Below are 27,978 nucleotides of genomic sequence, written 5' to 3'. Positions count from 1 at the left end.
ATGACTTCTACGCTCATATCCTCCTCCTACCAGCGTTCTCAACCGGATAAGAATATTTATTACATCCTCATGGAAAACCACCCCTATGGCAGCAAGTTGTTTTGTGCGGGGAGCGTGTGTTACCTAAAAGAGCAGACGTACCTCCGGTATATTAAAACTGACATGTCCTCCACTCGCTTCTGGAGGTTCACCATGGTAGAGGACGAGTCTGTGGTCACGATGGATGTAGAGATTCTGCACCCCCTGGAAAAGAAGGTGGCGGATTTCCTCATAGCGATCAGCAACTCCCACGAGCGGTTGAACTGTTTTTTGGAAAAGCTTGTTTTTAACTCTGCTATGAATGCCAGAGAGGGTCAGCAGGTCCTCGTAGATTTGGACCAACAGATTTTCCCTGGTACCCTACGCTATATTGGGAAGCTGAGGAACCCTTCGCCATCTGGGCTGTGTCCAATTTACTTTGGGGTGGAGTTGCAGGTGAGCAAGAGTTGCCTTAATGCTTGTAGGTGTGACACATTACCATACTTAGGCTATATATAGCAAACTTTAAGTACTGGCTGCATTTGTAGGATGTGGCGTAATCTGTGAGAAACAAGTTCATTGTCTGGCTGCTTGCATCTTAGAATTAAGTGTAGGGGAGAACAAGTGACTTTGACCAGTTCTAAGAGTTTCTCAAGTCGGGATGAGAAACCGCCTTGATGGTTGTGATGGGGCAGGAAGGTGGGGTACAAATTCTGTAAATAAATATGCAAAAACAATTAGGTTGTGTTGGGAACAGCTGCTATTCAGAATGCAAGTTTCTGAGTTCCATGGAACTTTTCTTCAGGCTGGATATTTGAATAAAGGGAGGAATAAGTTGGGGTTTTTTTGTGTGCCGAGGTATGATCTTAATCTGTTGTGTGCAGCTCTCTTTCAGTCTTAAGTTGTACTTTAATTATGTTAGAAATGCACCATCTAGTGAAACGCTTCTCAACCAGAGTTCCCCGGGACCCTAGGGTTCCATGAGAAATTGCTAGGTGTTCCGTAGGAAATAGTGATGAATAGGCTATCATTAGAGGTATCATAATCATTTTTGTATTGTCAGTAAACTTGAAAAAAAGGTAAGTTATTTTTTGCTTAAACCAGCTATCAGAAAAAAAATATTATGTTTTCTGGATGAACTTTAAGTTTATAAAAGAGGAAGAAAGATATTAATAATGATATATGATAATTTTATGAAGGGGTTCCCTGAGACATGAATGTTATTTCAAGGGTTCCACAAGGGTAAAAAGTTTGAGAAACGCTGATCTAGTGAGATTTCAAGCTAAATGGTAAATGGAAAATGTGCCCCTTTTGGACACTACAAATACAAAACCGGGGCACCCTGAGATCCGTTCTGCCGCTCGCTTGTGTGATGTTAGGCCTTGCGGATTAAAATGTGGAATTCGCTGCCAGAGGATGCAGCTATGGCCACAGGTGTAGACGGCTTTACAAGGGGATTAGACAGATTCATGGAGCAGAGGTCCATCAGTGGCTACTAGCCATGGGGACTAAAGGGACGGCAGAGGCCGTAAACCTTCGGAATACAAGCGGCAAGAGGCAACATTGGGGAAGGCCTCGGCCTGTGTGCCCCATTTGTTGGGCCCTCCAGGGTAACTGGTTGGCCAAGCGTGGTGTAGTGGTTAAGAGCAGTGGTTTGGAGCGGTGGACTCTGATCTGGGTTTGACATGAGCAGCGGAGGCTAATCTGGTGAACTGCGTTTGTTCCCCCACACACACATGAAGCCAGCTGGGTGACCTTGGGCAAGTCACTCTTTCTCAGCCCCACCTACCTCACAGGGTGTCTGTTGTGGGGAAGGGAAGGGAAGATGATTGTAAGCCGGTTTGAGTCTCCCTTAAGCGGTAGAAAAAGTCGGCATATAAAAACCAACTCTTCTTCTCTGTGAGACAGGATGCTGGACTAGATGGACCCTCACTGGTCTGATCCAGCAGGGCTCTTCTGATGTTTTTGTGATGCAACACTTGTGCAGTTTATGCAGTGAATGCAGATCTACTTCTGTTTTGTAATATTTGATGTTTTTAGCTGCCTCTTTTCGTGGATACATGTTACGCTTATCTTATGAAGTCCTCCCTGACTTTGTCCGGAGTCTAGGATGTAACGTAACTGTGCTACTTCTCCAGGGTGACGGTGTTGGCAAAGGCTACTGTGATGGCTCCTATAACGGGAAAGAGTACTTCAAGTGTAAACCGAATTGCGGCCTCTTTCTGCCGTGTAACAAACTGCAGTTTGCAGCAGCATCCGAGAACAAGATGGAGCAGGAAGAAAAGCTGGAGGCCGTTGAGGACAGTCCAGTGAAAGTGGGGGAAACGGTTGGCTTCTATATGGATGATGTCTACACTCGAGGAGTAGCCATGGCTGTATACAAGGAAGCCAGCAACTGGATGGTTAAAGTGTGCCCGGTAAGTTAATCACTTCTCTGTTTTTAATCTTTTGGTGGATGAATTAATTGATTAGTTTTGCAAGGAGGTTGTAACGGCTGTCCCATTTTGTGGCAGAGAATGGGTGCAGTTTCCTGTGATGGAAGGTTATGCGGATTATGCGTGAGAACAGGGCCCTGGCTCAGTGGCAGGAGTGCATGCTTCTCGTGTATCACTTCCAGCATTTTTATAGTTTACTTTTTTCCTTAGTTGGTTGTTCACATTGATCTCTAAATCTGCAATCCTAGTCCTCCTCTAAAAGTCTCTTGCCTTGAAAACGCTATGGGGTCACCATAAGGCAGCTGTGACTTGACAGCCAAAAAAAAAAAAGTCCTATTGTACTGTTCAGTGATTTTGGGACAGCTGGTTGTGTTGGTCTGAACTAGATTAGAGCTAGATTTGAGTCCCGTAGCACCTTAGAGACCAACAAGATTTTTGGGGTGCAAGCTTTCAAGAGTCAAAGCAGTAAGGTCCTGCTGGGTTGACTGTTAGCTCATCTCGCGAAAGGCTAACTATAAGTGCTGCAAATCAAATAAACGAGAACAGTGATTTCTGATGGAAACAAAGGATCGTTCTCATTTCTTACCCCCACATTCCACTGAATCTTGTGCTTTTCCACATATAGGAGGAAGAAGGGACCACAGATGTTTTTCGGGAGATCCCCATGGACTCCGTGGTGAAGGAGGAACTGCTGTCATCAGGTGAGTTGGCTCTTTGGTGGTCTGTGCCTCTAGCCTCTGTTCTCATAGAATCATAGAGTTGGAAGGGACCACCAGGGTCATCTAGTCCAACTCCATGCACAATTCAGGAAATTCACAACTACCTCCCCCCCCCCAGTGACCCCCACTCCATGCCCAGAAGATGGCCACGATGACCTCTCTCTCATCATCTGCTTAAGGTCATAGAATCAGCATTGCTGACAGATGGCCATCTAGCCTCTGCTTAAAACCCTCCAGGGAAGGAGAACTGACCGCCTCCCGAGAAAGCCTGTTCCACTGAGGAACCGCTCTAACTGTTAGAAAGTTCTTCCTAATGTCTAGACGGAAACTCTTTTGATTAATTTCAACCAGTTGGTTCTGGTCCGACCTTCTGCGGCAATAGAAAACTACACTCGGCACCCTCCTCCATATGACAGCCCTTCAAGTACTTGAAGATGGTTATCCTATCCCCTCTCAGTCTTCTCCTCTTCAGGCTAAACATACCCAGCTCCTTCAACCTTTCCTCATAGGACGGTCTCCAGACCCCCTCACCATCTTTGTTGCCCTCCTCTGGACACGTTCTCTGTTGTCCTGATGGCGAAGGCTGCCCCGAAACTCTTTTCTAGCTCTGATGCGGCACTGAAGTGTGGTTTTGAACGGATGTTTTCAGTACACAAGTGTGCCCCCCCTTCCAGATTGTAGCCAGTTTCAGAAGCCCATGAGGAAGTTGACGCAGCCTTTTGAGTCTCAGATGTGGGCTCTCCACTTGTGTAGCAATCCATAGAGGGGGCAGCTAATCAAAACATGGGGTCCGATTGACCTGAACTGGTGGTGGGGAAATTGTTAACACTTCCTTTTCAATCCTCTACAGTTCCATGTATTCCTTAGAGTTCATGAGATATCCTTGACCTGGGCTGTTTAAAGCTTTCCACCCTATTTATTTTTCTTTTTCTTTTTGAAAATTGCATTGTATACTGTGATGGTATTGGGGTTGTTTTTATCCTGAATAACTTTGAAAGGGAAACTGAAATTATGACAAAAAACAAACATTTTTTAAAAATTTACCTCACTCACATACGTGTATATTTAAATGAGCAGAATACCAGGGATGGTTTCCCCCTTCTTGGTTTCTGGTGGCATGCTTAATGCAATTATCATGGTGGGTTATGTCGGTGAATGATTTTTGGGGCCTACTCGATCCTCAAACCAGATAGATAAAATACACTTTTGTTTGTGTGTGTCGCTGTGCTACCAGGGTGCTTATCAAGGATCCAAAGTCCTCCCAAACAGCCTATCGTTAACAGCCTTGTTCAGGTCTTGCAGACTGAGGGCCGCAGCTTCCTTGATTGAGTCGATTCAGCTCATATTGGGTCTTCCTCTTTTCCTGCTGCCTTCAACTTTTCCTAGCATGATTGTCTTTTCCAGTGACTCTTGTGGTGTAGTGGAAAAGAGCAGTGGTTTGGAGCGGTGGACTCTGATCTGGAGAACCAGGTTTGATTCCCCCCTCCTCCACATGAGTGGCGGAGGCTAATCTGGTGAACTGGATTTGTTTCCTCACTTCGCCAGCTGGGTGACCTTGGGCTAGTCACACTCTCTCAGCTCCACCTACCTCACAGGGTGTCTGTTGTGGGGAAGGGAAGGTGATTGTAAGCTGGTTTGATTCTTCCTTAAGTGTAGAGAAAGTCTGCAGATAAAAACCAACTCTTCTTCTGTGCAAATTCATCTATTTGCTCCATTGTTGTTCTTCAGAAATCTGAATTAGATTTCCATACTGCCTGTTAATACACATTTCAAAAGTGGCATACGATTAAAAAAAAAACTTTTTTTCTGTCTGTCTTGTGTTTCTGGCTTTCTGTCAGGGCGGCCCTGGCAACCAGGCAATGAAGCAGCATAGCGTGGTAGTCAGAGAACATGAGCCCGTGTTTGTTGCTTTCAGCGTTTCCGGTCGAAGCGGACGGAGGGCCCTGGATGCAGCGGAAACGCGGGAGAAGCGAGAGCCCAGAGGACGAGGAGAACCAGCCGCCCTCCCTGGACATGAACTCCATGGTGCAGATCGACCTGGGCGAGGGCGGTTCTGTCACCGGCACAATCCGCTGGATCGGCTACATGTTGAAAACACAGGAGAAAATGGCCGGGATCGAACTGGTACGTGTGCATCTTGGACCCATCTGACATCACGTTCTAGTGCAGGAAAAGGCAGCTTTTTAAAACTAGGGTTAATTTCCACCCCCCAACTTCTATCTGTTACAGTCCAGGTGTGGCAACAAATGAAAGCATGGGTGGGCAGGAGGGGAAAAGAGAATTTACTTGGCTAAACTTCATCATTATCATCAAAGTCTTAAGCATTTCCATTGTACAAAGGAAACAGTTTTACAGAAACAGCCTGATCCCATTAAAGCTTAGTACAGAATAGAACCATTTTGTCGTGACAATTTTACAGCCATTACATGCATTAGATATTTCGCAGTTTGATAAATTTTCTCAGCATCGAGATCACCCGGCCCGGACATGGAAAGGATTGACAGATTGGCTAAATGCACTGAGGGGCTCCTAGCTTCTCTGAAGCACAACCCTTTTAAATCCTCGTGGCAAAAAATCCTTAGATGAGAAATTGTCATTGTTGGGCTTCTCGCAGGATATGTTATTAGGTCTTGGGAAAATGGAAGCTTTCACCAAAATTTAAAAAGCGCATCAAAGAGCTTGATTATAACAGCACTTCTTTTTGTGCTCGCCGCGTTTGTTCATCCCAGTTCTTCGGAATACCACCACCACACGGTTTGCCTGCTTATACTTATTATTTGACAACTCCTCGTCTTTCTAGAGCCTTCTGTTTAGCTAAACTGAATGCTAACCCCTCTACGGTTATGCAGGGCAGAATTTTGAACATACCATATCCAGACAGGACCTGTCCTTGCTCTTCTGGCTCTATCGATTCATTAGCTCCTGCCCTCTTGGAATCCCACTTTTATGAGAAACTTCGATTTCTCATTATATCTCTCCCCTTTTACCATATAAATCTAATGCCTCTGTGTCTGACATAATGCACTTTTTACTAAGTGAAAGGGATCCCAAGGCTAAATGGTCAGTGGCAAAATTTGTTTCAGTCCTTATATCCCTCAAACATTAGATATATCCTGCTCAAGATCAAGGAGCTTCTAAGGGATAAAAGAAAGGAAAGATTGGCTAAAACTTGCTAATGGCAAGCTGAGCCCCTCTGCATTCTAGTGTAACCAAGAACCAAATGAAGGTAGGCAGTGCTGGTTGGAGCAGACTCCACTCTGGGTGCCCTCTGTAGACTGGAAGATTCCGGTGGCAGTGGTGGGCAGAGTTCTGCCTTGCCTTCAGAGCTGGAGTCGCCGGACCTGGAGGCTGAGACGGGGAGACTGCCTCTTAGTTTTTTCTGCAGCAATCATGGTTGAGGGTATTGGTAAGTTGACTGTAGATGTGATGGACGTTTTAGGGCTTCTTTGGCACGAATGTTAGAAGTGGAGGGGCCGTGGCTCAGTGGTAGAACATTTCTTTTCCATGCAGCAAGTCCCAGGTTCAATCCTCAGCATCTACGGTTCCAAAGGACCAGGCAGTAGGTGATGTGAAAGACTTCTTCCTGAGACCCTGGAGAGCTGCTGCCAGTCAAAGTAGACAGTTCTGACCTTGGTGGACCAAGGGTGGGGAGGGCTGTGGCTCAGCGGAAGAGCCTCTGCTGGGCATGCAGAAGGTCCCAGGTTCAGTCCCCAGCAGCATCTCCAGTTTAAATGACCAGGCAGTAGGTGATGTGAAAGATCTCCGCCTGAGACCTTGGAGAGCTGCAGCCAGCCAGAGTAGACAATACTGACTTTGATGGACCCAGGGGTAGAAGGTAGCTTCATGTGTCTTCATGTAAGGGGTGGTGATGGTGACTGACTGCCCAACTTCCCTCTAGGACCTTTTATTGGGGGAGGGGTCTCCTTTCCAAGGTGATCCTGAGATCACTCGGTGAACTTGTGCACAAGTTTGGCCTTTGATGCCACATGGATCAGAGGAGCATGCCTATTATGCTAGGTGCTGTGGAGGTAAGATGGTGCTGCTACAGTTGTCTTGCTTGTGGGCTTCCTAGAGGCACCTGGTTAGCCCCTGTGTGAACAGACTGCTGGACTTGATGGGCCTTGGTCTGATCCAGCAGGGCCTTTCTTATGTTCTCAATAATAGTCATGACGCATAGGTATTCTCTCCAGTATCAGAGGAGCATGCCTATTATCTTAGGTGCTGTGGCACACAGGCAGGACAGTGCTGCTGCAGTTGTCTTGCTTTTGGGCTTCCTAGAGGCACCCGGTTGGCCACTGTGGAACAGACTGCTGGACTTGATGGACCTTGGTCTGATCAGGCAGGGCCTTTCTTACGTTCTTATGTATGCTGAGAAGGATTAACTGTTGCTTCTTGCTGTCCTCTGAAGCTGGTCTTTGCTTCGGCATCAGCTGGAGTGAGAATTCTGTGCAGCTAGGAAGGATGCGTGCTGGCCCTTGACTGACAGTGGTAATTTCTTGCGCAAGAGCTATTCTGACTCGCAGCCCATGTCCCTGCACGGCTGCATTTCCTGCCTGAGAGATTTCGCCTTCCTTCACAGGATGAAGAGAAGGGGGTCTGTGACGGCGAGTGGCAGGGGGTGCGCTACTTCACCTGTCCCTCGAAGCGGGGGCTCTTTGTCAAGCTGGAGCGGTGCAAGCCCGACATGCGCTTCCAGTGTAACGACCGCGCTTTCCTGCAGGCCGTCGAGTTCAGTAAGTTCCCCTCTGCCAGCTCTGAGCATCTTCTACGATGAATCAAGTTGGTGGGGATCAAATGCTTGGCTGGCAGTTTTCCACTAGCAGTTCCTGGCGCCGTGGGCTGGCTTCTCTTGGCCTCGTCCTCCACTGCCACGTAGTTCAGGGGCATCTGCTCCTTCCCAAAGTTGCTTTTCTGTGTAGCATGACCAATCTGCCTCTCCTTACTGGGAGACCTTCACTGGACAATTGAGCAGCAAAGAGTCTTGTGTCACTTTAACAAGGTTATCTGGGGCACCTTTCAAACTGCCCTTATAATCTGTTTTATTGGCTGGTTGCTAACAGATTTTTTTGGGGGTCATTTCAGATACAACCGTTTTGGCTCCTGCCTGCGAATGGGTTTCTGTTAACCTTTTCAGACAAAGCCACTTGTGTCCCGATGGCGTTCTGGGGCTCAGCTGTTTTTTATGAAAACAGCTATCTCCCGTTTTCAGTTTTTCCTTGTGCTCCTGAATCACTTCTAACAGGACTGCTCCCCCCCATCCTTTTTCCATGGCACATAATTTTTTGCCCCATCTTTTTTTAATGTTCCGAGATATGTGTCATAGCACGAATCTCAGAATGTAAAAAAAAAAGTTTTAAAAAATGCTCTGCAGAAAAAGGCAGGGGAAAAGCAGCGCTGTTTGAAATGGCCAGAATGCTTCACAGTGCTTTAGAGACAGCTCATAGATGGATTAAAATGAGCTGTATGAAATGCCCGTCTCTGTATCACTTTACTCAGAAATGGGCCAACAACGGATGACATCTGGTTTAGAACGGTAATCTGAAAGGGGCCACGGTGTGACTACTGCTGAGTTCCCTAACTTTGCTGCTACATCTCTTAAAACTAAAAAAAACCCTTGTCCACACCCAGCCCTTCAGGAATAAAATTCTGTGGACTGATTGATTGATTGATTTCTGCCCCGCCCTACATTTCTGGCTGAGGCCAGGCTCAGGGCTGCTGACATCATAAAATCTGACAATATAATAATAAGGTGAGCCTATGAATACAGACTTACAATTTTAAAATCAATTAAAATCAACCAGTTCCAGAAATAATATATAAAAGCAGAGGGCTCACCTTTAGAGTTGGTTTTTTAAAAAACTCTTTCAGGTGGGCTGGATACTCCGGAGGTTCTGAGCAACCTGCCCCCTCTCAGGGAAGATGTAGCGGTGCGTGTGCTGCAGGGGCGGATGCGGGGGATCCAGGGCCACTGCAACTCCTGCTACATGGACGCCGCCCTCTTCAGGTAGGCTGCCCCACTTGGCTTCACTCCCACCATGCACGCAGCCAGTTCCCTTCGGAAACTGCATTTGATCCGTTGTGAGAAATGGCCCACCGTGGCACTCTCCCAAGAAGCACCAAAGACTCCTCAGATCAGGGGTCCCTGACATGGTGCCTTTTTGCACCGTCCGCCAAGTGTTTCTTAGAAAGCGGGCAGGGCCAGGTGGGGCTTTTGCCCATCAAGGCTTCTGATTGGCCATCAGAAATGTGATTGGCTGTGCAGATTTTCAAAAACGATGCAGCTGTTACCACAACACAAAGATCTGTACTGAGTGACTGAAGGTAAGCTGCCTTAGATCTTAAATCAAGTAAGGTAGGACTCCACAGCGCCCCCCCCCCCCCATCACACACAGTCATACTTCCTTGTCTCCAGGCCTTGTAGCACAGCCTGCTAGGCCTAAAGATGTGGATATTGAAGGCCTAGGGAGGAAAAACAGAAAACATGACAGGGATTTTTCTGATGGAAGAAGAGCTGGTTTTTATATGCCGACTTTCTCTACCACTTAAGGAAGAATCAAACCAGCTTATATTCACCTTCCCTTCCCCCCCCACAACAGACACCCTGTGAGGTAGGTGGGGCTGAGAGAGCTGTGGCTAGCCCAAGGTCACCCAGCTGGCTTCGTGTGTAGGAGTGGGAAACAAATCCAGTTCACCAGATTAGCCTCCGCCGCTCACGTGGAAGAGTGGGGAATCAAGCCCGGTTCTCCAGATCAGAGTCCACCACTCCAAACCACAGATCTTAACCACTGCACCACACTTGCTCACAATGGAACAATTGTGAAATTTGGGAGATCACTCAAAACAAAGCATTCCTCCTATGAAATATTGAAAAGTTGCTAATCCTGGGCCCTCTCTTCCTACAGCCTCTTCTCTTGTACTTCCGTGCTGGACTCCATGCTCTTCAAGCCTTCCCTCCCACCTGACAGACACATTCAGAAGATTCTCCGGGACAAGATAGTCAACCCGCTCAGACTGTGAGTAGCTCGTCATCTTCCTCACTGTCTAGTGCAGCCCCCCAGTCTTGTGCATTTAGATGCAGATCTCTGTGTTGTGCTTCCATGATCACATGATACACATGGCGAATTCTTGAGTGTTGAAATCCGCATTTCCAAAGCTGAGAAACTTGAAAAAAAATCAGATAGTTTCAGAGGGTAGCCGTGTTGGTCTGCCCTAGAACAGGGGTCGGCAAACTTATTAGTCAAGAGAGCCAAATATCAACAGTACAACGATTGAGATTTCTTTTGAGAGCCAAATTTTTTAAACTCAAACTATATAGGTAGGTACACTGTTTATTAACCTAATAAACTTTAATTAAAATTTAGCAGAAGTGGAAACCAGTAGAGCACCTACTGCACAGTGGGGTGGTGAATGGCTGTGGGGAGAGTGTAAACCCGCCTGGTTCCTTTTGAAAGAGGCACAAAGTAGCAGGAAGAGGGGAAACCTGTAGTAATAGGCGAGGGGAGGGCTAACAATTGCCAGAAAAAAAGGCCCATTGTTTTCTCCCCCCCCCCCCACCATCACCCAGCGAGGGTCCAGATGTCCAGGGATCCCACGCACAGAGGAAGAGGCCAGCAGGTCCCCGGTCTGTGTGTGTTCCATGCAAACAAACAAGGCGGAGATGCACAGTCCATCCTTCCTTCCCCCCGCCACGGACATGCCAGTTCCTTCCTGGCCAGAGGGAGGGGCAGGTGCTCACCCCCCCACACCATTCTGGGACCGACGGGCTCCAGATTCAAGGCAGGCAGGCGGGTGCCCGGGCAAGGTGGCTTGGCTGGAGGAGCCCCCCCCCCAGCTGGGGGGCAGGCAGGCAGGGCCGCGCACCCAGGCGGCTTCCACGGGGGGGGGGAGAAAGGAGAGTCCCCCAACTGCCCCTTCCTCCCTCCCTCCCTCGAGGCCATGGCGCCAGCCCCCTCCCCCCTCCCAGGGGCGGCCTGAGCACGGCCTTGGGCCCGCTCTGCAGCCCTGGGGGCGAGAGCGGCCGTACCGAAAGGCCCGCACGGCAGGGAGGGGGGAGGTGGCGGCCGCCGGGGCAGCTCGCTCTCTGCCTCCCCTTCCCCTCCGGGCGGCCTCAAGCGAGAAAGGCGCTGTGCGGGGCTTCCTCGTCCGGGCGAAGCGCGTCCAAAGCAATGAGAATTTCTCTCGAGCCTTTCTGAAGAGGGACTCGAGGAGCCAACAGTAGAAGCCAAGAGGCAGCGGGTGAGCTTACCGTGCAAATATCGAAACGGCGGCTGCTCCCTCCGCTGCTTAAGAAACCCCCAATCCCCACAGCAGGCCAGCCAGCAGCAGCAGCACATGGTTGCTCCTTTGTAATTCGAGTGCCTCCTGCGCAGACTTCTCCCCACAGCAGGCCCGCCAGCAGCAGCGGCACGTGGTCGCTCCTACGTAACCCAAGCGCCTCCTGCGCAGACTCTCTCCCGCCCCCTGCCCCTTTCGCTACTCAGCCTGGCCCGGACATGGAAAGAGCCACACTCAAGGGCTCAAAGAGCCGCATGCGGCTCGGGAGCCGCACTTTTGCGACCCCTGCCCTAGAACAACTATATTAGATCACAATGGGTAGCCAGGTTAGTCTGTCTGTAGCAGTAGAAAAGAGCAAGAGTCCAGCAGCACCTTAAAGACTAACACAATTTCTGGCAGCATAGGAGCTTTCGTGAGTCATCTGAAGAAGAGAGTTGTGACTCATGAAAGCTGATACCCTGCCAGAACTTTTGTTAGTCTTTAAGTTGCTACTGGACTCTTGCTCTTTTCTATAGCTATATTGGAGCTCAGTATCGTCTTAGAGATCATGAAGATGTTCAGGGTATAAGATTTGAGAGTCAAAGCTCTGCTATCAGATGAAGGGAGCTTTGACTCTCAAAAGCTTAGACCTTGAAAATCTTGTTGGTCTCTAAGGTGCTGTCAGGCTGCTATCTCGGTTTCGTTATTGCCTCTGTCTCTGTGCTGTATTGTCTGCTCCCCAAGGTCACATACCTAGGCCTGGGAATTCAGCTCCTGGGAAACTGTATTCATGCGTGTAATCTCCCGCCTTTCCTGCCTTATAATATCTCCCAGCTAGTGAGCCTTTCATAGCTGTCATTTTATTCGTTTGCGCTGTATGCCTATTTGATCAGTAAAAGCCATCTGTTTGGACTCTATATGACTTTGTGGTGATTTCTGGTTCTGTGGGCCAAGGGCTGACATTATGACAGCTATCTCTCCCCTTCATCTTCACCGTTCTCCTAGCCAGGCTGGAGCCCAGGGGGGTTCGCCTGCCACTTGGATGGGAGCTGTGCAGCTCTCCAGGTGATCTACTACCCTGGAGCCCTTCTCAGAGGACCCTACTCTGTTACAAGACCTAATCGCTGAACTTTTCCGGACGACCCAAGAGGTTTGCCGCTTGAGGGGACTGGTACAGACGCAGTGGCAATCTCTTACAGGACGTCTCTGGATGTTAACATCGGAGGATACTGATGCTCGTTTAGATCTTCAGGACTTGGATCAATTACTGGACGATGCCCGATTGGCGACTGAGGATTTACAAATATTAACTGGACTTTTGGATAATCTTATTTCTCGACAAACTCTTTCTACCATGGCGGGAGCCCCGCCGGAGGGTTTTTCCCTGATCCCGGATGCGGCCAGCTGCCAGGCTGAGGCCAAGCGAGTCGCTATTAGCACTGCTCTTCTCCTTGTGGAATGTACAAAGGACACCCCGGTAGCCACCTTGGCTCAAGTTTTGACCCCGACGTTTGGAGCCGAGGCGTCCGCACTGGCGGTTCGAGTACAACCTCTGCTGGGCGGGGAACCTGATCCCATACTCTTGCTCCTCGAGACAGAACTTTTACCGCGCATTACGGCAGAGGCTGCCTTAAGACTTGAGAACGCCAAAGTTCTTGCGGATCAGCAAGCTGCCGAAGCGGCTAGGGTCGCAAGAGAGAGAGAGGCGGCGGAAGCAGCCAGGGCGGCTGCAGCAAGGATTAGGAATCAGGCGAACGTGGACACGCGCCCCAAGGACTATGTACTGGGACTATCAGGTCTAACTTTTTCCCCGGCGTTTGTCCCGTCGCGTGCGACCCAACGCGCACGTCGTTTGGCTGACCGACGTCGAGACTCAGATGAGTCTGAAGACGAGGATTTATATGGGGATAGCTCTCAATGGGCCACGAGCTTCCGAACCAGTAAGCCTCATCTTACTGGTGGCCCAAGTGAGGAGGTTCATCTTTTACGAGCCCAGAATCGGGAGCTCTCCGACCGTGTTGATCAACTCCAGGAAGTAATGGAACTTATGCTTCAAGAAAACCGGCAATTGCAACAAACCCTGATAGCTCAGACACAGCCCGTTCCGATACCGGGTCAAGGGGTACCCGCACAACCACCCGCTAATGTGCCTGCTCCACCCTTACCTCCTGGAGCTCCTGTTGCTCCTCCGCCCGGACCACCCGTGCAACCACCTCCTAATGTGCCTGCTCCGCCCGTGCCTCCTGGAGCTCCTGTTGCTCCTCCGCCCGGACCACCCGTGCAACCGGGTCAACCCGCGCCCGGCCCTTGGAAGCAGCTCAAATTGAGGACTACGTATGACGGATCTCTTGAGACTTTGCCTTGTTTCTTGCATCAAGTGGACAGTTATATGCGAGAACAAGGTCAATTTTTCCCAACGGAAGATAGCCGGGTGCGGTACGTAGCTTCCCTCCTGACAGGCAAAGCGGCTGACTGGATGGTCCTCCAGTTTGACACCCGCTCTCGTGCGATTCGTTCCCTTAACAACTTCATGACTGCCCTGAGAAGGAGGTTTGAGGACCCCTTCCTGGGGGAAAGAGCCAAAACGGAACTCTTACAATTAAAACAAGGCTCTGCTACAGTTCGGGAATTTGCCGATGAATTTCAGCGACTGGCAAGTAAAATTGTAGGTTGGCCCGAGACCACCCTAATCCATCATTTCAGGGAAGCCTTGCATCCTGACATTCTGAACTGGTCTTACATGCGGGGCGATCCCGATACCCTTGAAGGCTGGATCTTATTAGCCGAGGAAGTGGAAAGCCGCCGCCGCTTTATTTCTCTCGTCCGTCAAAAGCACAAGGAGAAGGGCACCCAAAAGCCTCAACCCAAGGCACCACTGCTAGTCCCACGAAATCCCCCACGTCCGCTCCAGGAACGTGAAGCCCGATTTCAGAGGGGTGCCTGTCTTACATGCGGAGAAATGGGCCACTTTGCAGCCGTTTGCCCACGCCGCCAGGAATTATTTCGTCCCAGCACGACAACCCGCGCCCGAGGTCGTCCACCACGCAGAGGCACCGCGGCCACCCGCAGCGCAGCTCCGGGAAGGTCCACACCCTCTGCACTCCATGCCGGGGACCCAGCCTCCCTACCCGCTTCCAACGACCCCGCCGGGTCTCGGATTACAAGTGCCCCATTGGGGGACAGCTTTCCCTCTTCGGATGAGGACAACCCTTGGATTTCTCCAGCCTTAAACCTGGAATCTCCCCTCGACTTGTCAAAAAACGGCTCCGGTCTGTGGTGAATGGAGCATCTCCACAGACCTCTCAGGATCTTCCTAGCAAACCGAATGCTCCTACCAAAATCAAAGAAGTGGACTCCACCGTCTACGTGGATGCAGTTTTACAACAACTTAACGGAGGTCCACAAATCCCCGTCAAAGCACTAATTGACTCCGGTTGCTGTCGCACTCTCCTAAGCGAAGCCACGTTTGCTGCACTCAGAGCCGACTCAGAAGCTTTACCCGCCCCCGTCCAATTTGCTCAAATGGACGGGAGCCATTTCAAGGGGGGTCCAGTTGATCACCGCACCATAGGGGTGGCAATGGGAATTGGTTCCCACTGGGAACAAATAGACTTCACTATAGCCCCTATCCGATTTGAAGTGGTCTTGGGAATTAACTGGATTAAAGGACATAGTCCCAGTATTGATTGGGAAACAAACACTATCTCTTTCGCTAGTCCCACCTGCGACCAGCATCGGCAAAACTTTGCTCTGCCATTTCCGCCCGTTCCAGCATTAACCTCTACTGCCCCAGTACCACCGACTCTACCCGCTGTATACCGGGACTTTGAAGATGTCTTCGACCTTAAGGAATGTGATGCCTTACCCCCCCACCGGGCCTCAGACTGTGCGATTGAAGTAGTAAAGGACTGCACATTAACCAAAAGTAAGATTTACCCTATGAGCGCTTCCGAGCGCACTGTCCTCCGGGACTTTTTGGACAAAAACCTCGCCAGAGGGTTCATTCGCCCTTCGAATGCCCCAAACTCGGCCCCCGCGTTTTTCGTCCGGAAAAAAGAGGGCGACCTTCGCCTGTGCATTGACTTCAGAAAGCTCAATGCGGTTACCCAAACCAACGCCTACCCTATCCCATTAATATCGGATATTTTGGGACAATTACAGGAAGGTCGTGTGTTCTCTAAATTAGACTTGGTGGAAGCCTACTACCGAGTCCGTATCCGCGAAGGAGATGAACACCTCACTGCCTTCTCTAGCTGTTTCGGAATGTATGAATTCCTTGTGATGCCATTCGGATTAAAAGGGGCCCCGGGGGTCTTCATGCAACTCATCAATGAAATCCTACATGACCTTCTATATCGTGGGGTGGTAGTCTACTTAGATGACATTCTCATTTATTCGAAAACAATGGACGAGCATGTGACTCTGGTCAGGGAAGTTCTACAACGCCTGCGTAACCATCAACTGTTCGCTAAACTAGCTAAGTTTGAATTTCACCAAAGCAAACTCACGTTTTTGGGATACATCATCTCCCACCAAGGTCTCCGCATGGACCCCGCCAAAGTCCAAGCCGTCCTCGATTGGACTCCCCCCGCCAACCGTAAGCAAGTACAGCAATTTCTGGGATTTGCAAACTTCTATCGGGGATTCATCCCTAACTTCGCCCAAGTGGCTCTACCCATTACGGACCTGCTGAAAACTAAGGGAAAAGTAAGCTCGGCTGCCTTGCCCTCCGCAAAAATCCTATGGACTGAGCAATGCCAAGCCGCCTTTCTGGCCCTCAAACGCCTCTTCACTTCGGAGCCGGTGCTACGGCACCCAGACCCAAATCAAATGTTCATTGTGCAAGTCGATGCTTCCGATGTAGCCATGGGAGGGGCTCTCCTCCAGCAAGGACCGGACGGTCTTCTTCACCCTTGCGCTTACTTTTCAAAAAAATTTGCGCACGCTCAATTAAACTGGCCCATCTGGGAGAAAGAGGCCTCTGCAGTTCATCATGCACTGACTTTGTGGCGGCAATTCTTAGAAGGGTCTAAAGTACCCTTTGAAGTTTGGACCGATCACAAAAATCTAGCTGCCCTCACGGGGTCCCATAAGCTATCGGCGAAACAACAACGGTGGGCGGAATTCTTTGCTCAGTTCCGTTTCACCCTGAAGCACGTCCCTGGGAAGCAGAACGTTCTCGCGGATGCCCTCTCCCGTTTACCACAATATCCGGTAAAACTCGAAAGACCCACCAACTCTCTGTTCACCCCTATGCAACGTGGGGCCCTACCTATGCTGGCTGTGCAGACCCGATCCCAGCATCAGTGCACCTTCCCTGACTCGCAAGCTCCGCCAGTCCAACCGGCTGCCCAGCCGCCACCGCAACAGACTAGAGTTCCCGCCCCTCCTGCCCCTCCGACCGCTCAGCCGCCTGCAGTCTACGCGCCGCCGCACGTAAGCACTAGCCCTATAACTGTTTCTCAGACCTCCATGACCGATAGGGGGGCTCCCTCCAAAATCCCCATTTCCGAATCCTTTTTAACTGTCCTTCGGGACCAGTGCCTTTTAGAACGTTCCGCTCATACCCTACCTCCTGGTGTTTTGGAACAAGGGGGGTCCTGGTACAAAGACTCAAAATTGTATGTACCCAAAACTCTCCGGAAGGACGTTTTACATTTAGCTCATGGAGCCAAAACAGCTGGGCACTTTGGGTTTCTGAAGACCCTTCACTTATTGCGCAGACAGTTCTGGTGGGGGGGAATGCGTTCCGACATTGACTCCTTCATCCGCAGCTGTCCCGTTTGTGCCGCTGCGAAACGATCGCAGGGCAAACCCCCGGGACTGCTACAACCTCTTGAAACACCCAACAGACCTTGGGAAGTGATTGCTATGGACTTCATGACTGATCTCCCTCTCAGTGGGGGTAAAACTGTGTTGTGGGTTGTTACTGATTTGTTTTCTAAGCAAATACATTTGATTCCATGCGCAGGGATCCCCTCTGCTCAGAAACTGGCCCGCCTCTTCGTGACGCATATCTTTCGTTTACATTCGTTTCCGCGTAAAATAATTTGTGACCGCGGAAGTGGTTTCGTTTCTAAGTTTTGGAAAGCTGTCCTCAAGTTGGTGGGGGTGGAACAGGGATTGTCTAGTGCATACCATCCTCAAACTGATGGTCAAACTGAACGTGTCAATGCTGTACTTGAATGTTATTTGCGTTGTTATGTTAACTACCACCAGGATAACTGGGTGGAACTGTTGCCTTTAGCAGAATATGCCTACAATAATGCCATGCATCAATCCACAGGTTTTAGCCCGTTTTTTGCTGTGTATGGACAAGATTTCAGTCCCATCGCTCCTCCAGATGATGTAGAGGGGGAGGGGAACCCCGACATTGCCTCCTGGGCACACGCCCTCCGTACCACTTGGCCCTGGCTCGTTAGCAACCTCGACCGGGCCAAACGTAAATACAAAGCGCAAGCTGACAAACATCGCTCCCCCGGGGGTGATCTGCAAGTAGGCGCTTTGGTTTACCTTTCCACCAAAAATCTCCGTTCAACCCAACCGTGCCATAAGCTCAGCGCCAAATTCATTGGCCCTTTCCCCATTACTCGGGTCATAAACCCTGTCACAGTGGAACTGGCTCTCCCCAAATCCTTGAGGCGTGTGCATCCTGTTTTCCACATAAGCCTCCTCAAACCCCATGTTGCTTCTCCACGGTGGCATCCGGACCCACCGCCTGCGCAACCCATCATGGTGGGGGGGGAAGAACACTTCGAAGTCTCCAAGATTCTTGACTCCCGTATTCACCATGGCAATCTGCAATATCTAATTCGTTGGAAACATTTCCCCCCTGCCTATGACGAATGGGTGCGCGCACGGGATGTCTCCGCCCCCGACCTCGTCGACGCCTTTCACATTGCTTACCCGGACAGGCCAGCCCCCTTGCGGACTGGGAGGGGGCCTTGAGGGGAGCAGAATGTCAGGCTGCTATCTCGGTTTCGTTATTGCCTCTGTCTCTGTGCTGTATTGTCTGCTCCCCAAGGTCACATACCTAGGCCTGGGAATTCAGCTCCTGGGAAACTGTATTCATGCGTGTAATCTCCCGCCTTTCCTGCCTTATAATATCTCCCAGCTAGTGAGCCTTTCATAGCTGTCATTTTATTTGTTTGCGCTGTATGCCTATTTGATCAGTAAAAGCCATCTGTTTGGACTCTATATGACTTTGTGGTGATTTCTGGTTCTGTGGGCCAAGGGCTGACAGGTGCTACTTGACTCGAATCTAAAAAAAATTAAGTTCTTGTGATTGTGTGAGTATGGGGGAGGTAAGTGTGTACACCTGTGGATGATGAAACCGAAGAAGTCTGAGCAAGATGGTGTGGTTTTCGGTGCCTGAGACTGGGGCACCCGTCTTCCCTCTAGCTCCTTGCTTCTCCTCACAGAAGTGGAATTAATCATGTGAAACGGGCAAGCTGAGCTAATGTATTTTGAGCATCAGTTAATTTGGTTTTTTTGCGCCCAGCTGCCATCTTCTGGCTCTGCTTGTTGAAATCCCCTCGTGCTGACCTGTTTTCTTCCTTTCTCAGGAAGGGCTTTGTCGCCGCAAGCAGCGTGATGAACCTTCGGCACCAGCTGACTGAGAAGGGCCAGTGTTCCAGTTTCGTTACTTCGGAGAAAGGTGAGCCGTTTGCTTTGTCTTTTTTGCCTCTTTGTGGTTTGCTGTGTTACCAAGACATCCTTGGGCCTGTAGTGTGTCAGACCTAGTTTAAAAGCGAAGGCATTGTGGTAGATTGCTTTTTTTTGATGTGGTTAAATCAGTACTGGGGTGGGGTGGGGTGTGTGTGTTTCCATCCAGGCAGCTTGGCATGGCAAATGCTTTTTGGCCAAACAAGTGGTCACGTAGTGAGAGCACTCTTCTCTTTTGCTAAGACCAACCATGGCTGTCAAGATGGTAAACTTTTTTTGCAGTACCTTTCTGGCACTGAAAATCAACCATGCCTCCCTGGTTGTGGCAGGGGGGAACCCCCACCCCCCATGAACATTGTTTTGAATAATAAAGGGGCTAAGCCAGGTAGCTAATTTTGCCCAAGCCTCCTAATTGCTCACTTTCATTTGTGCAAAACATCCATCCATCCATGTCTAGTACATAAGAACATAAGAAAAGCCCTGCTGGATTAGACCAAGGCCCATTAAGTCCAGCAGTCTGTTCACACGGTGGCCTACCAGGTGCCTCTAGGAAGCCCACAAACAAGACAGCTGCAGCAAGCATTACCCTGCCTGTGTTCCTTAGCACCTAAGATAATAGGCCTGCTCCTCTTATCCTGGAGAGAATAGGCATGCATTATGACTAGTATTCATTTTGACTAGAAGCCATGGATAGTCCTCTTCTCCATCAATATGTCCACTCTCCTCTTAAAGCCTTCCAAGTTGGTGGCCATCACCACATCCTGGGGCAGGGAGTTCCACAATTTAACTATGCATTATGTGAAGAAATACTTTCTTTTATCACTTTTGAATCACCCTTCAGCTTCAGCAGATGATCCCGCATTCTAGTATTATGAGAGAGGGAGAAATGCCTATCTCTCTCTCTCTCTCTCTGGAGAAGGGAAAGGGTATCCTCTTGTGCTGAGTCAGACCTGGTGTTTCCTTTTCAGACCCTGAGGAGTTCCTTAATCTCATTATGCATCGCATCCTTGGAATTGAGCCACTTCTGAAGCTACAGTGAGTTAATTTTTCTCCCCTCCAGAGAGTTCTGAATGCAAACTGTTGTGTTCTGGGACTGGGAAGGCGTTGTGGTGTTTCTGCTTCCCTGGGGGAGGTTGGTGAATGGCGAAAGAAGCTGGTGGGAGGACTGGTATGCAGAGGGGGAAAGGAGCCCCCATCCTAGACTACTTCTTCCCAGAGTGCTGTGAGCAGTCCCCACAGATGGGCCTATCAGGGAGTGACCAAGAGCTGGTTTTATCAGGGTAGAGAGAAAATGGCAGCGTTGGGAATGCCAGTGCCAACTAACATTTACGGGCTTGCTGATGAAATGACGTTCAGTTCTTCCTCTGCTGCTAAGGACCTAACCCAATGTGTATTGTGAGTTACGTGTCTGGAACTGCCAGCAATTACACAGAGACTCAGTTCTCGGGTGTGTGGCGCTTGCGTCTGAGAATCGAGTTCTTAAATATCACTGGGAGCTCCGGACACAGAACTCCCAGCGTACATCTGGTCTGGCTTACAGTGGGATGGTTTTTGCATCTTTCGGAGGAAGTAAGAAGGCTGGAGCTACCCACGATGTGGGGGGCCTCGGTTGACTTTCCAAGAAGGTGGTTTGTAGGCAAGTTGGTGTTATACTTGGGGAGGGAGAGCTGTCATCCATCTGGCTCTTGTGGTCCTTTGGGGAGGGGCTGTGGCTCAATGGAGGAGCCTCTGCTTGTCATGTAGAAGGTCCCGGGTTCAGTCCCTGGCATCTCCAGTTAAAAGAGCCAGGCAGTAGGTGATGTGAACAACCCCTGCCTGAGACCCTGGAAAGCCACTGCCAGTCTAAGTAGACAATACTGGCCTTGATGGACCCTCAAGGGTCTGTGTCAGTACAAGGCAGCTTCAGGTATCCCCAGGACTTCTTTCAAAGAGGAGGAGGCAGAGGAGCATGACGGCACCCCTGCACTTCCGGTTCCATTGGTCTGAAGCTGCCCAAGGAGTTCTGTTGAGGGGGTTCCTGTGGCTTGATAACCACAGTGGAGCAACTTGCCTTCTGCTTTTAGGTCTGGGAAGCTTAAAGAACAGGAGTGCTTCTGCTACCAGATCTTCATGGACAAGCAGGAGGACTTGGTGGTGCCCAACGTCCAGCAGCTGGTGGAACATTCCTTCCTGTCCTCGGAACTCAAGCTGGTGGAAGTGAGTAGGAGAAGCCCTCCCTCTTGCCTAGGGTTGTCAGCCTCCTGGGGGAGGTGGGGGAGGAGGTGGAGTTCAGCCGGAATTATGCCTGACTTCCAGACTGCAGAGATCAGTTTCCCCTGGAGAAAATGGCTACTTTGGAGGGTGGACTCTGTGGCATTACACCCCTGCTGAGGTCCCTCCCCAAGCTCCACCCAGAAATCCCCAGGAATTTCCCAGTCCAGAGTTGGCGGCCCTACTCTTGCCCGTGGTCAACGCTTTTGGGTTGAGGCAGCTTTATATTTGAGTGTGAAGATTCTGCGGAGCATGAGGGAGTCGTATAGCGAGTGCTCTTGACACATTACTACAGAACATATTTATTTAAAACTTTTATTAGCTGCCTTTCTCCCTTGCGGAACTCAAGGTGGCTTAAATATACACAAAACATATAGTAAAAATTGTAAAAACCCATGAAGAGTTGTTCCATAATCATGGGGCTGCCACCAAAAAGGCCCTCTCTTGTGTGCCCACCAGACAAACCTCGATGATTTGTGGGACTGTCAAGAGGACCGCTCCCTGCAATCAACTCCCGGGCAGGGAGAAGCCTTCCTGACTGTTCTACCAATATCCAAATCCTGTGCTCAAATTTTGCAGCTCTGGGCAATGTATGGCATTGAGGGAGGGCCCATACATAACTCAGTGGCAGAGCGTATCTTTGGGACGTGGACGGTCTCAGTTGCCATCCCCGGCAGCTCCAGTTGAAGGGACCTGAGGTGGCAGAACTGGGGGAAATAACCAGTCTGAAGCCTGATCCCTTGAAGAACCGTCAATCTGGATTGATTGCAAATGAAGTCATCATAATATTGTCGAAGGCTTTCACGGTCAGAGTTCATTGGTTCTTGTAGGTTATCCGGGCTGTGTAACCGTGGTCTTGGAATTTTCTTCCCTGACGTTTTGCCAGCAGCTGTGGCAGGCATCTTCAGAGTAGTAACACTGAAGGACAGTGTCTCTCAGTGTCAAGAGAGAGACTGTCCTTCAGTGTTACTACTCTGAAGATGCCTGCCACAGCTGCTGGCGAAACGTCAGGAAAGAAAATTCCAAGACCACGGTTACACAGCCCGGATAACCTACAAGAACCAATGAAGTCATCATAGTTGTCCCCGATCAGCACGTCCTTTTTCTCTCTCCAGCAGTTCTCATAGGCCAGACTAGCCTGATCTTGTTGGAGCCTGGAAGCTCAACAGGGTTGACAATGGTCACTGCTTGGATAGCGCCCCACACCCGAGGGTCTCTGCATGACTCGATGGAAAGGCAGGCCAGTGACTTTCTCTGCTGTTCTTCCTCTCCCTAGATTCCCTCCTGCTTCATCCTCCAAATGCCTCGTTTTGGGAAGGAGTATAAAATGTTCAGCAAAATCATCCCTTCTTTGGAGCTGGATATCACAGACCTACTTCTGGATAGTAAGTGGGGTATGTTTGTGTGGGGGGCATTTGTGGTTTTATCCAGGCAACAGGAAGAAGAAGAGCATAGGGGAGGGAGGGGCCATGGCTCAGTTGGAGAGTCTGCTTGACATGCAGAAGGTCCCAGGTTCAATCCCGGGCATCTCCAGTTAAAGGGACCAGGCGAGTAGGTGCTGTGAAAGACCTCTGCCTGAGACCCTGGATAGCCGCTGCCGGTCAGAGTAGACAATACTGACTGATGGACCAAGGGTCTGATTCAGTATAAGGAAGCCTCATGTGTTCATACTGAGATCAGTGGATCACTTTAAGTGTTGCCAATACTCTGGCCATTTGGCTGCAGCTCACTGATGTAGCAAACCCTCTGGAAGGTTTACCCTCTGCCAGGGATCCCCAACCTTTTTCAGCAGACAGGCACCTTTGGAATTCTGGCCCAGGGTGGTGGGCGCAACCACAAAACGGCTGGTGCAGAATGTGGCGCCAACCACAAAATGTCAGGGAATAAAGTTATGCATACCCTTAACAGTAACTCTTCAACATTCCCAGGAAGAAGCTCTGCTTAATAGGAAGCCTTTTAAAATGTAAAAGGGTAAAAGTAGTCCCCCCTGGGCAAGCACTGGGTCAATACTGACCCATGGGGTGATGTCACATCCTGATGTTTACTAGGCAGGCTATGTTCAAGGGGTGGTTTGCCATGGCCTTCCCCAAATATTTTCTTGCAAATGCACCGTCAGTCATGCAGGGATGGTCCTTGTACTGTGGTGGCAGCTGCCACCGAAGCAATCTTTTAAAAAATCTGCATAACCAGTCAGATCTCCGGTTGCCAATCGGAAGCTTTTCTGGACAAAAGCCCCACCTGCTTCTTAAAAATACTTTGCAGGCACCAGGAAAGGTGTAGGCAGGCGCCATGGTGCCCACAGGCAGGGGAGGGGCTGTGGCTCAGTGGTAGAGCCTCTGCTTGGCATACAGAAGGTCCCAGGTTCAATCCCCGGCATCTCCAGTTAAAGTGACCAGGCAAGTAGGTGATGTGAAAGACCTCTGCCTGGGACCCTGGAGGGCTGCTGCCGGTCTGAGTAGACAATACTGACTTTGATGAAACAAATGTCTGATTCAGTATAAGGCAGCTTCACATGTTCATGTATGTGACCCTAGTGTCGGTTGTGCTATAGAAATGGCCAAACAGGTGACAATGGCCATCAAAGGACTCCGCTTCTCTGAGTCTGAGAGAGAAAAATCCCACTGTATTCCTTTCCCACTTAGAGTGGGTCGTGATGTGCGGAAGGTAACCCAGGCCACCCCGTGATCAGAACCGCTGTGACTCGGGAGCCAGCCACAGAGGTTGCTGAGGAATTGGGCCCCAGGGGGGTTGTCTTGGCAGGGTAGTTTGTTGAATGTTGTGACCCAGGGGAAGGACAGGGTATCAGTCAGTCATGATTACAATCAAGACAATATTACAATATGAAGAAAATAAAATAGACCCATTATTTCTACCTATTCGGGCTTTCATGTCACCTGTTATCAAAAGGAATGCCTCAGGATATTCCTCTGAAATATCTGATATCATAGACAGGATAGACTCCCACTTGGAGGAGTAAACATCTGTCGGTGTCCCTGATGAAATATAAATGGTAATCACAATTAAAATATGGCCTTCAAAGACTAATTTAACTGCCAATATATATTCCAAAGCTAATTCTATGGCATCTAATCGAAGAGGAAATTAAACAAGCAAGACCCCCCCCCCCTTAGGTTTGACCCCACCTTAAGCTGGGGAGGGCAGGGCTAACGAAAGATACAAAGTCTGGTAAATAAAGACATTCTTTGCTCCAGCGTTCTTGAATAGGATAATGTCATAAGCACTAATAGAAGCCTGGGCCTCACAGGGTATAAGTCTAAAATGAAGAAGGGCCCCCTTGCGTTTAGGGCAGACGCTTAAAGGTCTCCCGCTGCAGGTCCTCGGGAGTGCTTTGTGTGCGGAGACGTCGCCACTCAAGAATGCTCGGCGTGCTTTAAAGACAAGATGTTTGCGGACACGGGACTGAAGCAGTATTGTGATCCCTGCTGCAAACAGGTACCCCGTTCTTGCTTTCTCGGCCGGGAGGGGGCACATATGGGGCTCTGGATTCACACCCTCTCGCCTGGGGACTTCTGGAGCGCTGGGCAGTACTCCTTCTCTGGAAGCAGTTGGGTGGATGACTTTGTGTACCCCCAAGGCCAATGCAGACCCATTTGGAGTCTTAAGGCCTTTTTGTAGGAAGGACATGGAAACTTTAGAGCAGGTACAGAGGAGAGCAACAAGGATGATTAGGGGCTTGGAGACTAAGCCTTACAAAGAAAGGCTGAGGGAACTGGGAATATTCAGCCCGAAGAAGAGGAGGCTAAGGGGAGGGGGATATGATTACTCTTTTTAAGTTGTTGATGGCCTGCCCTTTAGAGGGGGGGAGGGCGCTGTTTCAATGGGGAGTGGAGAATAGGACTCGCAATAATGGGTTTAAATTATGGGAGTTGGACTGGATGGTGGTCTTCAGGCCCCTGCCAACTTTTTAATTCTATGATTCTTAGCCACAGTCTCTTGCCTCTCTTTGTGGAACTACAGCCAACTCTCCGGCACTTTCCTAGGAAGCTTTGCCAGACGTCTGACTCTCTCCCCTTCATGTACGTTTTCAGGCTCATTCTCATTATCGGCGCAAGATGCACCACCCCACCAAGTTGCGCATCCCCGAGGGGTTCTGTGGGGCGGGCCCCCGTGGCAGCCTGCGGGTGCCGCGGGAGAAACTGGAGCTCTTTGCGGTCCTCTGCATCGAAACCAGCCACTATGTCTCTTTTGTGAAATACGGGCCGGAGAGAGAGAACTGGATGTTCTTTGACAGCATGGCAGACAGACATGGTAAGTTCGTAAGGTGTGTGTGTGTGTGTGTGTCTGACTCTCCCAGTCTTGGCGCCTCTTTAATAGCTGGGTGCCTGCAGGCACCTGGAGCATCAGGAAAGGGGTTTTTGGGAAGCAAAACAGCCAGCATAGTGTAGTGGTTAGGAGTGGTAGACTCTAATCTGGAGAACCAGGTTGGTTTCTCCACTCCTACACATGAAACCAGCTGGGTGACCTAGGGCTAGTCACACTCTCTCAGCCCCACCTACCTCACGGGGTGTCTGTTGTGAGGAGGTGAAAGGAAGGGGATTGTAAGCCTGTTTGAGTTTTCCTTAAGTGGTAGAGAATGTCGGCATATAAAAACCAGCTCCTCCTCTTCTTCTTCTGAGAGAGTGGGACTGGCCCAAGGCCACCCAGTAAGCTTCCATGGCATGAGTGGGGATTCGAGCCTGGGTCTTCCAGATACTAGTCCGACACTCTTCACCACTACACCACGGTGGCCCCTCAGGTTGCAGGCACTGGGAGCAGGTACAGAAGATGACCGTTCTTGCTTGTGCCAGGAAAAGGGTAAATCCTGGTGAACATCTTGTGACCTGCAAGTTTCCGGGCCCTCAAGCCTGTCTCCTTCTCGTTGGTGCAGGTGACGAGAGTGGCTTCAACATCCCCACCGTGACGCTGTGTCCGGAAGTGGCCAAGTATCTGGAGATGCCGGTGGCCGCCTTGGCCATGGAGCAGCCTCGGGACATGGAAGGAGTTGCCAAGCGCCTCTTCTGCGATGCCTACATGTACATGTACCAAAGCAAGAAAATGGCGCTTTATAAGTGACTGAGGGGCTGAAAGACACCACCGGCGGCCTTCCGTTCCGGAGCAGAGGCGAAGGCCCTCATGGGCTCGTCTGTCGTTCTCTTCCGAAGCTTCTCTCTTGCTCTTAGAGGAATTCCCGTGTGGGGATGGGATCTGCAATGTTCTTCTGCTTCAGGCTGCTGGTGATTTTGTCTGCAGCGGGGCAAGAATTTCTGCAGCTTGCCTTGTTTAGTGAATTGCTCCCAGATGTTCTTTGATACAGGGGAGCCTGAACCTTACTTTGGGCTTCAGCTCAGGGAAACAGGAGCTCGGAGGGGGGCTCAGGCTGTGACGGAGAGCCCCGGGGGGACGGGGGAGAGACGTTTTCTAGCACAGCCCACCATTTCTCACTTTGGCTGGGTTCCGTGAATCCAAAGGCAACTGAGGGGGAGAATCCCTCTTCCTCAACAAAGTAGGAAATGTCTCCTGCTAGGACCTATTCCTGCATTAAATTCCGGGATTTTGACCCAGAATCCCAAAGGACCAACCACTGTGACTTCTCTGCGCACTTTGATTTTTAATGTTTTATTTGTCTCTGTCTTTGTGACAGTCCTGTACGCGTTGCCGGCACTTTGGTTTGTAAATTACCCCAATTTTTTGATGCCGGTTGTGGCTTTGGATTGAGGCTAAATGCTGACGGTGTGCACTTTGAACAAATGTCCTTATCGCAACGGTTGCTGTTGTGACGATCCCAGGAGAAAATTGCCCAGGTCTGTGGGCTGGACCGCTCACTAACTCAGCCTGTTCATTTCTTCCTGTTGATTCCTCCCCTCTTGAATCCCTGGTCCCAATCCCCTGTTCAAGTGTCCTGGAGGCCTCCCTTGGGTCTACTTAGAGATGCCTGCTGAGCCTCCTCTCCTCGGCACCTTCCATATTGGCTGCTGCACTCCACTCTTAGCGCATCTTAAGGGAATGTGGCAGCATGAACTGGGGTCGCAGGAGGCATTTTGCACTGCATCTCTGGGAAGTGGGCTGGCCTGCCTCATGGTTTGTTTCAGCTGTGCTCTGAACAGCTTTGGTAATCCCCCACCCCTTGTCAACATATCTCTGGTGGTTGGATTCCCTACGTAAGTTCCTAGAAATGTGCCCCACTTGTTCCTGTATTCCCCTGCCCAATTCTATGAAGAATGCCTAGAAACTAGTTTCATTCATGTAGCACTGATCATCCCCTTTATCAGCTGGACCCTTTCTTTAGTTTCCTTTTCTCCCTAATTTCTTTGGACCTGGCTTTCCCCCCTTTGGTTATTATATGCTTGGAGGTCCTTCTTTTTCATCACAGGTGTGTGTGGTGGGGGGAGGCTCTACTCTGTGTTCTGTTTAGATTTTACAGAGCAGCTTTAGGTAACTGAAAGACGTCTTTGCTCAGAAAATACTGTAAAGAGGAGAGAGAGAAGTGCTTTCCGCAGGAATGGAGACTCGTTTGCATCAGCTGGAGCAGATTTTTATTACTCACTACTCTTCACCCTGTGAACAAATTACAGGAAATTTTTTGCCCGTTGCTGAAGATGGTTGCCTTTGGGGAGAAAATCCCGCCTGACAGGAGTAGG

The 27,978-nt window shown here is 50.0% G+C and overlaps 1 protein-coding gene across 1 annotated transcript; it reads left to right on the top strand.

The window, feature by feature from the left end:
• On the top strand, positions 1–26,413 carry LOC130481946 (ubiquitin carboxyl-terminal hydrolase CYLD-like). The gene is made up of 14 exons (XM_056854731.1): positions 1–474; positions 2,157–2,435; positions 3,079–3,154; positions 5,088–5,296; positions 7,752–7,905; positions 9,041–9,176; positions 10,075–10,185; positions 18,991–19,082; positions 20,059–20,125; positions 21,154–21,286; positions 22,617–22,725; positions 24,675–24,793; positions 25,390–25,609; positions 26,229–26,413. The coding sequence occupies exons 1-14, from the start codon at positions 1–3 to the stop codon at positions 26,411–26,413; spliced, it is 2,364 nt and encodes a 787-aa protein (XP_056710709.1).
• The last annotated feature ends 1,565 nt before the right edge of the window (positions 26,414–27,978 follow it).

This window comes from Euleptes europaea, chromosome 8 (assembly GCF_029931775.1).
Source record: "Euleptes europaea isolate rEulEur1 chromosome 8, rEulEur1.hap1, whole genome shotgun sequence".
Lineage (NCBI taxonomy): Eukaryota > Metazoa > Chordata > Lepidosauria > Squamata > Sphaerodactylidae > Euleptes > Euleptes europaea.
This window is presented reverse-complemented; position numbering and strand designations above follow the sequence as displayed.

Coding starts and splice junctions, on each gene's coding strand:
- LOC130481946 (XM_056854731.1), top strand. CDS start 1: ATGACTTCTACGCTCATATCCTCCTCCTACCAGCGTTCTCAACCGGAT. Junction 10,186..18,990: donor ATAGTCAACCCGCTCAGACT/GTGAGTAGCTCG, acceptor TTCCTTTCTCAG/GAAGGGCTTTGTCGCCGCAA. Junction 25,610..26,228: donor CAGCATGGCAGACAGACATG/GTAAGTTCGTAA, acceptor TCGTTGGTGCAG/GTGACGAGAGTGGCTTCAAC.